This window comes from Echinops telfairi, unplaced genomic scaffold (assembly GCF_000313985.2).
Source record: "Echinops telfairi isolate 266 unplaced genomic scaffold, ASM31398v2 ScPeMD7_7474;HRSCAF=8512, whole genome shotgun sequence".
Taxonomy (NCBI): Eukaryota; Metazoa; Chordata; class Mammalia; order Afrosoricida; family Tenrecidae; genus Echinops; species Echinops telfairi.
The window spans coordinates 7,059,172-7,071,636 of NW_022111378.1; the positions used below are offsets into that span (position 1 = coordinate 7,059,172).

General features: G+C 53.4%; 1 protein-coding gene across 1 annotated transcript in view; it reads left to right on the forward strand.

Annotated features, from left to right (window-relative positions):
• Positions 1–12,465, forward strand: part of FRMD4A (FERM domain containing 4A) — a 318,768-nt gene that overhangs the window by 252,418 nt on the left and 53,885 nt on the right. The window contains 1 exon segment of the mRNA XM_045285626.1: positions 9,747–9,823. Coding sequence (XP_045141561.1) covers positions 9,747–9,823 — 77 coding nt within the window.

Below are 12,465 nucleotides of genomic sequence, written 5' to 3' on the forward strand. Positions count from 1 at the left end.
GGAGGGATTGCGGCAGGCTGGGAGTAGGAGTCCAGTTTCAGCCTCTGGCTCCTGGGAGACAGTAGCCTTCCCTGGTCTGGTCCCCTCTGGAGTGGAGTTTACTGCAGACAGCTGCCCAGAGGGAGGAGGCTTGTACATCCTTGGTCCTTAGCCACACTCAACCCGCCTGCCCCTTCTTTCTCTGTGGGCTTGCCCTGACTCTTCCCTGCCACACCCCGTGCAGCTCGGCAAACTGTAGGCCCAGCTGTCCAGCCAGTTTGAGTCCCAGTGACCCTGCAAGTGCAGGCTAGAACCACCCTGTGGTTTTCTAACACCGTGAATCTTTCTGGGAATAGAAAGCCTCCTCTTCTCACTGAGTGGCTGCTGGTTTCGAACTGCTGCCCTTGTGATCAGCCACCCAACAGGTAATCCACTATAAGCATCCCTACTTCACTGACTCACTCAGCAGTAATATTGAGTGTCGGGTGTGCCAGGAAAGGACCTTCAAGGAGCTTATAATCTGGTCGGGGGGGAAATGTAAGTAATACTATAGACACTGACACCCCAGAAGAAAGAGTGGTTTGGGCAGAGGGCCGTGTGAGCGTGTCTGAGAGCTCTAGCCCAGCTGGGGCTGGGAGGTCTGGGGAGTTAGGGGTGAAAGAATGTGGTTCAGAGCCACCAATTAGAAGAACCCATTTTACCCTAAATGCTCCCTCAAATACCCTGTTCCCCACATGGACCTGCTGCCACCTTCAGAAGTATAAGAAGCAGTGTGCCTCCAATCGGACTGGCTGCCCTAGGAAGAAAGGCTCCTTAGGGTTGACATTCTTACCCCTAGAAAACACCCCCACCCCGCCCATCTTCTTTCTGAGGACGGAAACCTGGGCAGACAGGGAACCGATCCAGCATGAGGATTCTGGAGGGAAGTCCTTGTCAGCCAGGGCGCAGGGTGGCTCATCTGCACAGTTGGACACCGCTCCCACGGCCTCCGGTCACCCTGGGTGGTCAGGGCTGCCCATGAGAAGCCAGGTGACAGTAGGGTGAGCCTGGGCTCCGCTTTTGCCAGTCACAGCCATCCCTGCAGAGCAGCTGGCAGCACTCTGCCCAAAGTAACTGTAAAAGCCAGTCACAGACCCCTCGGCCCAGCGCCCACAGGTGCCACACCGCAGCCTCACTCCCTGGGATGCTGGCCAACTGCGAGAGCCTGGAGCCTGCACCTAAGCTGGCAGCAGCAGGCTGTCTGCCCCTCGCTCTCCTGCTGGCGTGGAAACCAGGGTCTGTGAGGAAGTCACAGGACCCCACCTGTGGCTGGCAGCAATTACTATTAAGTAACTAGCAACAAAGAGCCCTGGCAGTTTGCTGGACTTTTGTAAAACAGAAACCTCTGGGATATGAGGTTGGGGTGAATACTTTAGAGTACCAGCACATCCTCTCTTCCGAGGGGTCAGCCTTGGGAGTCCTTTGCACCTCTGCCTTTTTAGCTGGAGGAGTCCTGGTGGCATCGCGGTTACACATTGGACTGCGAGCTGCAAGGTCAGCAGTTTGAAACCAGGAGCCGCTCCTGGGGAGAAAGATAGGCTTTCTACTCCTGTAAAGAGTTATAGTCTTGGAAACTCACAGGGGCAGTTCGACCCTGTCCTGTAGCGCACTGATGAGTTGGCATCCATTCAGTGGCAGTGAGTTTGATTTGGTTGGGCTCACACAGGTAAAACTGGGATTGAGTGGCATTTTGTGATAAAGCAAGGTTTTAGGTCTCAGTGTGTTTCCAAGTGGAGCTCATCTCCAGTCATTCTTTCCCATCCGCCGTTTCTCCTTCCGTGGAGTCAGAGAGGGAGCGCAGGGAGTTTCTATGATGCCGTACCTCCAGACAGAGCTGCCAAGGGTCAACAGACTCACAACTGCCATACCTCCCTCCCTATAAAATACAGAATTTCCTCAAAATGTGCCCGCTAAAATAGTAGTCAACTGCTGTGCCTCATCCTGCTCCACGCAAACTTGAACGTTTCCCCAAAAGAGCCAGGTCTTTGTCATCACAGATGAAATGGGCCATCATTGTCTCTTTCCCTGGGTATAACAAGTACCTGTCAGGCTCTCCTGAGGCCCCTTTGAACCACCCCACTGAGATAAGCCATGGTGTGTGTGTGTGTGTGTGTGCGCGCGCGCATACCATGCAGTCAGAATGCGGCAGAGCAGAGCTACTCATAGTTTCCTACGCAGTTACCTTCACAGAAACAGACCAGCAGGTCTTTGTTCCCACGGAGCAGCTGGCTCTTCGGAACCGTTAGCAGCTGAGTGCTACACCGATGTGCACTCGGGGCTCCTTGTGGTGAATCATGGGCTTGAGTTCTCAGGAGCTCCTTAGCCTGGAACGTTGGAAGAGGACAGATGGAGCCCATAGAGGTTCCGCTGGGCATCGCTGGGTCCCAGAGGTCCTTGCTAAAAGACCCAAACGTCGACCCAGCTGTCCCGAATCCTGGGCCAGCAGCACTGCCAACCCAACATCACCCGCATGGTGTTCCTGCGGTCCTGCACTGGGGAGAGGAGACATTATGTCAGGAAGCAGAGGATAAGAGAGGGGAAAAAATTCTCTTAGACTATTTAGATTTTCTAGAGCTTTATGTATAGTGACTTTTGTTGTGTGACAAGAAAAGTCAAAGTAGACAGACGGAAACAGTATGTATATTGTCTTCTGACCCCTGGAGGGGCCATAGGACAAAAGGAAATGAAGTTCAGTGGGGAGAAAGAAAGTGGCTTGTTTCTCTCCAGGCTGTTAAGTACTTGTTGACCCCCACCCCCACCCCCACCAATTGATACTTAAACCCAAGGAAGCTAAAAGGTTTGGGATGAGTAAGCAAGATGTCCTCCATTAAAGGGTCAAGGCCCGGGGCTTGGGGCATCTGTCACTGAATTAACCAAATCAAGTTAGAGCGGATGGTGTCTGAACAGCCAGGGGCGGGAGCTGGCCGGAGGAACATCTTGATTCCATTAGTAGGTTTGGCTGTGGAGAAAGACCAGCCACTGTTTGCTGAGCTGGGTATGTAAGCATTGCAAAAAAAAGGAGATGCCAGGGAGCCCTCCTTCAGAGCAGGTAGTGGAGGCGTCCTGCTAGCCCAGTGTTTAAGCACTCAACTGCTAGCTCGAAAGGTGGGTGGTTCAAGCCCACCCAATGGGTCCACTGCCAAAAGAAAGATCTGGTGCTGGGCGCCCAGGAAGGTTACAGCCTAGAGAGCCCCCTGGGGCTGTGCTGCTTGGTCACACGGGGTCACTGAGAGGATAGTCAGCTGGACAGCACTGTCAACAACACGGACACACTCAGGCCCAGGGAGGACAGCCCCATGCCGTTTCGTGAGCTAGAGATCTGTGGGCGTAGTTAGATGTTTGGTTCTGGGCTTAGCCCGTCCTGCACCCTGTGGAAACACAGTCCCAGTAGGGTGCTTTCTGCTCGGGTGACGTTTCGAGATTGAAAGTCCCAGCAGGAAGATGTCCAGCAGTGTCTCCGGTCACCATTTCGGTGGACTCGAGCATTGGCCAGAGAAGACTAGGAACAAGGGAGTCCATAGAGAATCCCCAAAATTCCAGCCACACACGAGGCGGCCAGAGTACCCCTCTGTTTGCATGGTGAAAAAATTAAATGAACATTTCCATGACCACAAAATCTAGTTTAAAGTGCCCATGACAGGGAATCAGCTGCCTTTCGAAGAAAGGCACAGACACAAACTGTGCTCTGGCCTGATAATGTGCTCCAAGTCGCCAACCTTCTCTTTTACCAGGAAGAGTAGCACTGGCATGTAAATGGGTGGGAATGGCATTGTGACCGTCTTTCCTGAGTGGGGCCCTGGCTGGCACAAGACGTTGGATTGACTCCACAAACACTGGTGTTTGTTGATTGAGCGCTGATTGTGTGGTGGGCATCATTGAAGCACGTTCTAGGCACTAGGTCTTTGATACCGCACCCCTTTGGGGAAGGTGGTGGTAGTGTTGCAAAGATAAAAAGAGAAAGCCGCCAATAATTTGCTGCAAATATACTGCCAGTCAGTGGCCTGTAGTATGGTTTTACAAACCAGGCTTTTAATTCTGCATTGTCTCCCATTTGTGGGAAACGTTTAAATCAGACTGCTCTTTAGGAGTAGCGGGGTGGCACTGGCTGGATACTGCCGACTCCAACGTGGGGATGGCTGTGGGAATGCCTGGGGGGGTGGTGACAGCAGAGGAATGGAGAGGGACTTGCAGAGGCAGAGCTGTAACTGAGGAGTGCTGGTGTCTACTCCAGCCTTCCTGCCCTTGAAAGCGGTGACACCCCCCAACTCCCCCCCCTCCCCGACAACAAGGAGGAGAGGATCATCACCTCTATACGGTGGCTCAGGCTCTAAAGGCCTGGCACAGAAACCACGGGTGTCCGTGCTTCCTGGAGCCGCTGGAGATAGGAACCCTGGCGGCACTATGGGGTCGGCATTGGGCTGCTTAACTGCCAAGTCAGCTGTTCAAACCCGCCGGCAGCTCCTCGGTAGAAGACGAGGCTGACTTTGGAAACCCTCTACGTCCGTGAGTCCAAATCGACTCATGGGCAGCAGCTCTTGGTTGTGTGTGTGTCCTGAAGAAATCCGCACGTGTCCTGTCTTTCCTCTTAAAAAACCCACACTGCCATCAAGTCATTGTCATTGTCAACTGATAGCGACCCTAAGACAGGGTATAAATGCCTCTGTGGGTTTTCATGACTGTGAATCTTTACGGCAGTAAAAAGTCTCCTCTTTCTTGCTGAGCTGCTGGCAGTTTCAAACTGCTGACCTCACAGTTCGCAGCCCAATACATAACCACTGTGCCACCAGGACTCCCACTTTCCTATTAGGATGACACACAAAAATTCACTGTAGTCAAATCATTTCTGACTCCTCACCGCCCTATAGGACAGTAGATCTTCCGCTCTGGGTTTCCGGAGACGGTCAATCTTTACAGAAGTAGAAAGCCTCCTCTTTCTCGCTCAGAGCAACTGGCAGTGTGCAATTGCTGACCTTGCAATTAGCCACCCAGCGCATAACCCACTACGCCCTGCCTGGTAGGTCAGCTGGTACAAAGGAGGGAATCTGGAGATTCAACACAGCCAAAAACCAAGGGCCTTGCCTCCTCTTGATAGACAAAATAAAAGGCATCGAGTGCCTGCCAACAGACTAAATCCCTGCACCTGGTGTCAACCCCACTACCACCTTAAATGAAGGGCGCTTCAGAAAGTTCATGGAAACATGAAGTTGAAAGGTAATGGAATTTCTCCATGAATTTCTGAAGGCCTTCGCACCCGCATCAAGGAGTGTCCCCCATTGTTGTTTGGAACGTGTGCACTTCTGTTTAGCACCCGTTCAGGGGGTGACTGTGAGCATCGGCAGCAGCCCTGCTCTTACTCGTGGTCAGGTTTCCGGGGTGTGTTGAGCAGGAGCCCAAAGTCACAAGATGGGCTGATCATCAATCACAAACCTCTGCTGTGAGCCCCTAACCTCTCTAGACTGCAGTTGCTTTGTCTGTGACAGGGGGCAGCTGGGCCAGATGACTGTGGCCATTCTACACTAATGGCCCCTCCAGATGAGGCAGGAAGTTACTCACAGGGAGGTCATTAAGGGGCTGGGTGACTCAGCCCCCGGGGCAGGAAGAATACCAGACTCCCTGAAGCCCTGCTCAAGATGCAGTTTCCTCCCCAAGGTTTGAGGCCTCCTCCCTCTGAGAGCACCCCCACAGCCCCGGTGTATCCCAGCACCCACTGGGTGCGTGCCTGCTGGGGAGGGTGTCCAGCGCTACTACCTTCACCCACTCTCGTGGACTGGGGAGCACTAGTCCCAGCCACCAAGCAGCCAAAGCCCACTCACTGCCATGAAGTGGATGCCGACCCCCAGCAATCCCACCAGACAGTGTAACGCTGCTCCTGTGCATGTATTTCCGACACTGTAATGCTTAACAGGAGTAGAAAGCCTCATTTTTCTGCCATGGAGAGGCTGATGGTTTCCAACTGCTGACCTTGAGGTCACCAGCCCACTAGAGGGAAGCAGTGAGCAAGGTCTACTCTTAAGTATTTAGTGTGCACCAGCCACTCGTGCATCCCAGGTCTCGGGTGATGCACTGGGGCACGGAGGCCCAGCAAGGGGAAGCAAAGGGCCTGTGGTCACGGTGGGAATCCCAGCACCTGTAGGGCCGGAACCAGGAATACTCTGCATTCAGTGTCTGCCGTGGTCCCACGAGGGCCACAGACCCTGGCTCAAAAAAGCCCCCTCCTGTTGGGTCCTCTTCATGTTCCATTTTCAGTGCAAGTTGTAAAGATTTCCCTTAATCCTCCTAGAGTACGAGCGAGATCTGTTCCTAACTTATGACTTACTTTACTTTGCTGTGAGAAAGGGAACCCTGGTGGATAAGCACCGGACTGCTGTCTGCAAGACTGGTGGTTCAACCCCACCAGCCGCTCCAAGGGAGAAAGACGAGGCTGCTGCTGCCGTAACAATTTGGGGTCAGAAACCGTAAGGAGCAATTCTGCTCTGTCCTGGAGTCAGAATGAACCCAACAGCGGGGTCTCATGGCAAAAAGTACCTCAGGGCCTCTGCAGTGACTTAAAAGCTGCCTGTGCCGCAGGCCACTGTGCCCGAGGAAGGATGTGCTACAAGCAGGTTGGGCTCAGTGCTTTCCAAGCGAGAGCAGATTCGCATGAAAGGGCAAGTCTCAGATGTGTGGTCATCATCAGCGGGGACTCACTGTGTGCACCGCAGTGCTAAGTCCTTGGTGAAAAGCCACTGACTACGCGTTGTGTAGAAAATTAGAGGAATCCCTCTCGGTGAACATCCGCGGTGTGGAAGGAGAGAAATGCCATTGTAGAGTAATCCTGCAACTTGAGTTTCTGCTTCCTACTTACCGGAACTCGTTTGTGAAAACCGTTCCCCCTTTAAAGTTAACCGCCTGTTAGTGAAAAGGAACTGTTCCTACTAATTGGAAGACTCCTGAGGGCAGGAACCCTAGTTGGAGGTTACAGTGATGGACCAGGAGCCCTGGACTTATGTTTCTGGTTCCTTCACTGACTTGCTGTGTGGCCTTGGGCAGTGTTCCCTAATTTCTCTGGGCCTCTTCCCCTCCCCCAGAAGAAGGTGCCCCACAAACTCTTGTTGGGCAATGCCAAAAGATCAAAGACTTTTGCAGAGCTTGTTAAAGATGCCCAGGTGAAGTACATGAGAAAAGCCTTAATGCAGAGGTTCTCAACCTGTGGGTCGCGACCTCTTTAGGGGTTGAATGACCCTTTCACAGGGGTCACCCGATTCATAGCAGTAGTAAAATAACAGTTATGAAGTAGCAATGAAAATGATTTTATGGTTGGGGGCGGGGGGTCTCCACAACATGAAGAATTATATTAAAGGGTCGCAGCATTAGGAAGGTTGAGAACCGCTGCCTTAATACAGTAGGTAGATCCTTGGTCAGAATTGGCCAATGGAGGATGGATGAAGCCACCATTGGTAATGACCATCAGTTGTGCATCGGCTGCGTCCTACCTTGGTGTCTGGACCTGGTGGCAGGCTCTTGGTGACTGCTGCTCGCCTGGTTAGTAGTCACACTCAGCCACTGTCACCAGGACTCCTTACTTAAAGGAAAAGCTTGGTTTGTGTTTGACTTTCCAGGGAGCAGGGGTGGGGTGGGGGCATACTGAGGAGGAGTTTCCAGGGAGCCACCCACTCTCAGCCTTCTGCTCCGGGGTTTTCATCAGGCCTGGAAAGGGGGTGGGGAGGGCAGGCTACAAACAAAAGGCATGAGTGTGTTTTCTGCTCAAGCATGATCCCACCCGGTTTAGCTTTCTTTCCTTCTGGTTGAGAGAAGAAAGCTCTTGGAGACTGAGAAAGCTGACCTCCCTAGGAGTGGACCCCCTTTTTTCCCCATGTGCAGGTGACCAGCCTGGGTGGGACCAGCCTTGCCATTTGGCAGGTGGAAACTTAAAGGCAATACTGTAACTCGCCTAAGGGCAAACGTCTTAGACATAGGGCAGACTGGGTTCAAAGCAATATAATCAGACTCCTAACTTCATGATCTAGTCCTCTGTGGCTCATGCTGCCGATGTCGATGTGCGGTCTGGTTAAGTCAGCTGTTTGGGGGCTGTGGCAGAATTGGGGGAGGGGAGGGTGTTTACCCATACCATACAAACAAGGGTTAGAGAGGAATTTGGGGTGGTCCCACTCACTGCAGGAGTCAGTGTAGCAGAGCCTCACCTAGGCAGGCCAGACACAGAGCCATGTGTTTGACGGCTCTGAGCCGTCATCTGACCTGGGACCAGGCACAAAGCTCTGTGAGCCAGTGTCAGGCTTTGGGTGGCTTGATTTTCCTGAATGTCTCACCACTCCCTGGGAACGGAGGAAGAAAAGCATGTGTTCTTTGTGCTTCCGAGTGTGGAAAGACATCATAGATGCCCCATCCCTGCATAAACAAAACCGTGGTAACGTTCTGCCGAGCAGGGTCGGAAGGTACAAGAATGCTGCCATTCTACAAGCAGTGCTCGATTCCAACCCAGCATTGCTCAGGGTGGAACCCTGGGTCAAGGGTTGAGTGGTGCCCTGGGTCTGGGATGGCCAGGCTGGGTCTTTAAGGTGGAGAAAACATGAGCAAGTCAGAGAACAGGAGCCCCGGATGCCAGGACTTAGGATTTGAGGTGCGACCCCAAAATGTGTATGCCTTAACTGAGTGAGCAAAGAAAAGGGAGGGTTGAACCCCAGGGTGAACGCAGCCAATGCTCAAGGGGGGGGGTGGCAGGAGTCCTGATCTACCCTCTTTTCAGCTAGATAAACGCAGACTCTAAGTATAATGTTGAAGGTGATGCGACATCGGACCAATATAAAGGATGTATGCCTTTGGGTATCTCGTAGAGGGCTGAGTAACTTCTGTTTCATCTCTTGGAAGAAAAGCCATTCGGGGAGCAACTGATTCAGCCCTAATGACATCCAGGGCTGCCAGCCTTCGTTAGCTAAGCGCACTGGGCGGGGGGAGGACTGGGCCGGGGAAGGACGGGTGGAAGGACAGCTGGGGCCTGAGGGTGCCCAGAGGCCCCTCGGGAGCGCTGTCCCCATCCCCCTTCCACAAGGGCTTCCGTGGCGCTGCCCAGCCCCCTCCCTGGCGCCCCAGCCCCTGGCACCCCTGGGCAGCGGCAGCCTGGCAGCAGCGCCTTTCCCGCGGGTTTCTTTTGTGTTGCACGAGCTAGAGGGGGCTTGAGCGGCGCACACTGCTACCTAGAGTCGCCCACCCCCGAAATCAGGCCCCCGCAGCCCCCGCCCTGCTCGCTCAGAGCCCGGGGCGGGCGAGTCCGCGCGCTGACACATTAGTGGGCAGGAAGTGGAGTCCCGATGGGAGGCTGGGAATTTGACCGCCTTCCCATTTCAGCACTGGGAGGAGGAAGCTCAGTTCAGCACTGCACGCAGATGGCTCCTGGCGCCTCCTGAGAACGCCTCGCTCCCCTCGCCGTGGAGGGAAAAGCCGGCCACGCGGGGAACTGTCTTGGAGCATTAGACAAAGGCGAGCCAAAGGGGAAGAACTTGAAAAGAACTTGTTTTGTGCCCGTTAAGAGGCCTGCAGGAAAACCCACACCCACCTTTGCCCAGTTTGGAAGTGTGTGTGTGCATTTCCAGCCAGAGGCAGAGAAGAGACAAACACTGAGCGCTCTGGGCTTTGATAAGGCAACGGCAGGTCACAGAAGTTAGCCCGCCAAGGGACGGCCCCGCCGGGAGCCACCGTACTCCTGGACTTAAACCGAATTGTTTTCTGTCCAGATATTCCAATGGAGACAGCTGGAAAACCTCTATTTCCGAGAAAAGAAGTTTTCCGTGGAAGTGCATGACCCGCGAAGGTAAGCTAGCTAAGTCTCCCTTTCTTGTCTAAGTGCATGGGGCTTGCAGCGACGGCTCTAGCTTGCAATGTCATTTACACTAAGATTGTGCTGTTGCGGCTTCTGTTCCTGGTGGGGGGTGGGGGTGGCGGGCAGTGGAGAATAGAAGGGAGTGCAGATCCGCCAGTCGGCCAGTTTGTTGTTGGCTCAGTAAGGTGGGCTCCAGAGGATCAGAGAGAGATTAGCATTTGCAGGACCTTCTCATCTGAGTGCGTGCAGCTGCATGCTCGTGTGTGTGTGTGTGTGTGTGTGTGTGTGTGTGTGTGTGTGGTGTCTCACAGCTGCATGCTCCTGTGTGTGTGTGTGTAGTCGCACACCCTCGCTGGGATGGGACATCGTAGGGAGGCTTGGTCTCACTCCATAGCTGGTACCCACTAAGCTGGGGAGCGGTGGAGGTCCTTGTAGGAAGTTTTCACCCGTGAGGAGCCCGAAGGATGGAGGCCTTAAGAGTTTCTGAGCAGGTCTCAGGTGGGGCCAGCCACACCAAGAGCATTTGTCTGCAAAGAACGCAGTTGTGCAAATTGGCTTTTCCCGCCACCAGCTGTAATTTTAGGGTGCTAGGGGTTGTGGGTAGATGAGAAAGAAACACAGTGATGTTTCTCTACTCCCCCACCCCCAGCATTGTCTTCCCGAAACGAGTATTTAAAATGTATGCTCTCTAAGCCAGATGCCAAACAATAGGGTCCCTATGTGGAATGTAGCAAGCCCTGCCTGGAAGGGGCTGCGGCTGCTTCGAGCACTGGGCTCCCTCTCTTTGTCTGCTAGCAGTCCCAGGACTGGATGCAGCACACACAGGTGGTAGCAGGATGCCCTGCAGACAGGCCTGGACCTGGGCTTCGGGTAGGACGTACACAGGTTTACAACCAGGAAGTAACACCCCCTATCGCCACCCCACACACCAGCAGGCGGTAGACCTGGGCATCTCTGTAAGGGTGTTAGGCATCGTTGACACCCAGCCCTGGCCCTGGGAGGCAGTCTGGCACCAGCTCCACCCCATACAGGGCCTCTGAGCATCTCAGAACTAGCTGCCAGGCCTCCCAGGGAGTTCTCCACCCAAGAGCTAGTGAGACCTTGCCCTCCAGCCAGCTGGCTCAGGCCCACACAGCGTCATCACTGCCCCTGAGGCCCAGATAGCCCAGCAGGCTGACCGGTAATCGGAGTGAAACAGGCAATCCCTTTGTAGGATTAGCGCTTATCCTGAGCCACCCAGCTCCCTGGGGGACCAGAGAACATTTGTCGAACCCAGATCCCTGCCATCAGGCAGAGGCAGTTGTATTTCACAGGAGAATAACTGGCTCAGCATTTCTCAGAAGGGCATCCGATCCAAAAACTCTGCCTCTGGAGAGCAAGAACCCATTTGTTGGGGCCAGTGAGGGAGAGAGACATGCTGAAAACAACAGGCCGGCATGAAGGAGCATGTGTGCTTCTTCCAGGTGAAAGCTGGGGGGGCTTGGTGCTGAGGAAGAGGAATGAAAGGAAGGGAACATGCACAAGTAGAAAGAGCAAAGTGAATGTTGTGAACATGAATCAGATGCAGAGAGGAGATGACTCCCCGGTGGGGGGGGGGGCGGGCTAAAAAGTGGATCATGTAAATGGATGTATATGGAGGGACACTGATGGTGTCATGGTGACACATCAGACTGCTAACTAACTTCAAGGTCAGCAGTTCGAAACCACCAGCCCCTCCTCGGAAGAAAGATGAGGCTTTCTACTGCTGTAAATAGTTATAGTCTTGGAAACCCATAGGGGCAGTTCTACTCTGTAGGCTCATTGTGAGTCAGCATGGGCTCGATGGCAGTGAGTGTGGGTTCTGGAAATGGACGCACAGAGTCGCATGTCTGTGCTCTGCTGAGAGTTCTGACCCACAAGCACCTTGAGCAAATGCTGAAAGAGGGGTGTGTGTGTGTGAGAGAGAGAGAGAGAGAGAGAGAGAGAGAGAATGTAGGGGAGAATGTGAGTATGAATGAGTTTGGGGAGGAGTGTATCTGAGTGAATGTGAGTGGAGTGTGCATGTGTGCGTGTGTCAGTAAGTGTAGGGGAGAGTGTGAGTATGAATGAGTTTGGGGAGGAGTGTATCTGAGTGAATGTGAGTGGAGTGTGTGTGTATGCCTGTGTCAGTAAATGTAGGAGAGAGTGTGTGTGTGCATGCATGTAGAGAGAGAAAACGTGTATGAGAGGGGAGTGAGTAAATGTGGGGAAGTGTGTATGAGTGAGCAAATGAGTGTGTGTTCTCTGGGTCTGTTAGCCTGTCCCTCGTGCCATACTAAGCTCCCTTCCCTCTCTCCAGACTCAGGGACATGGGGAGGGGCAGCCCTCACATAGCCAGTTGTGTGCTACAGAGGGTTTCCTGTGGCTGGATTCTCCGAGGCAGACTGCTAGGCCTTGCTCCCAAGGCACTTCTGGGTAGATTCACACTGGCAACCTTTTGGCTAACAGCTAAGCATGCTCATCATTTGCATAACCTGAGGTCTTCAAAACTTCACATAGGACTACTAAATGACCATTGTTTTTCAGCTTGTAAGCGAAATAAACTATCTCATATTTGTCCAGTAGCTGCTATGGCCAGGGCCTTGTGTTGGGAGCAGTGGGCAACAGAACTAAGT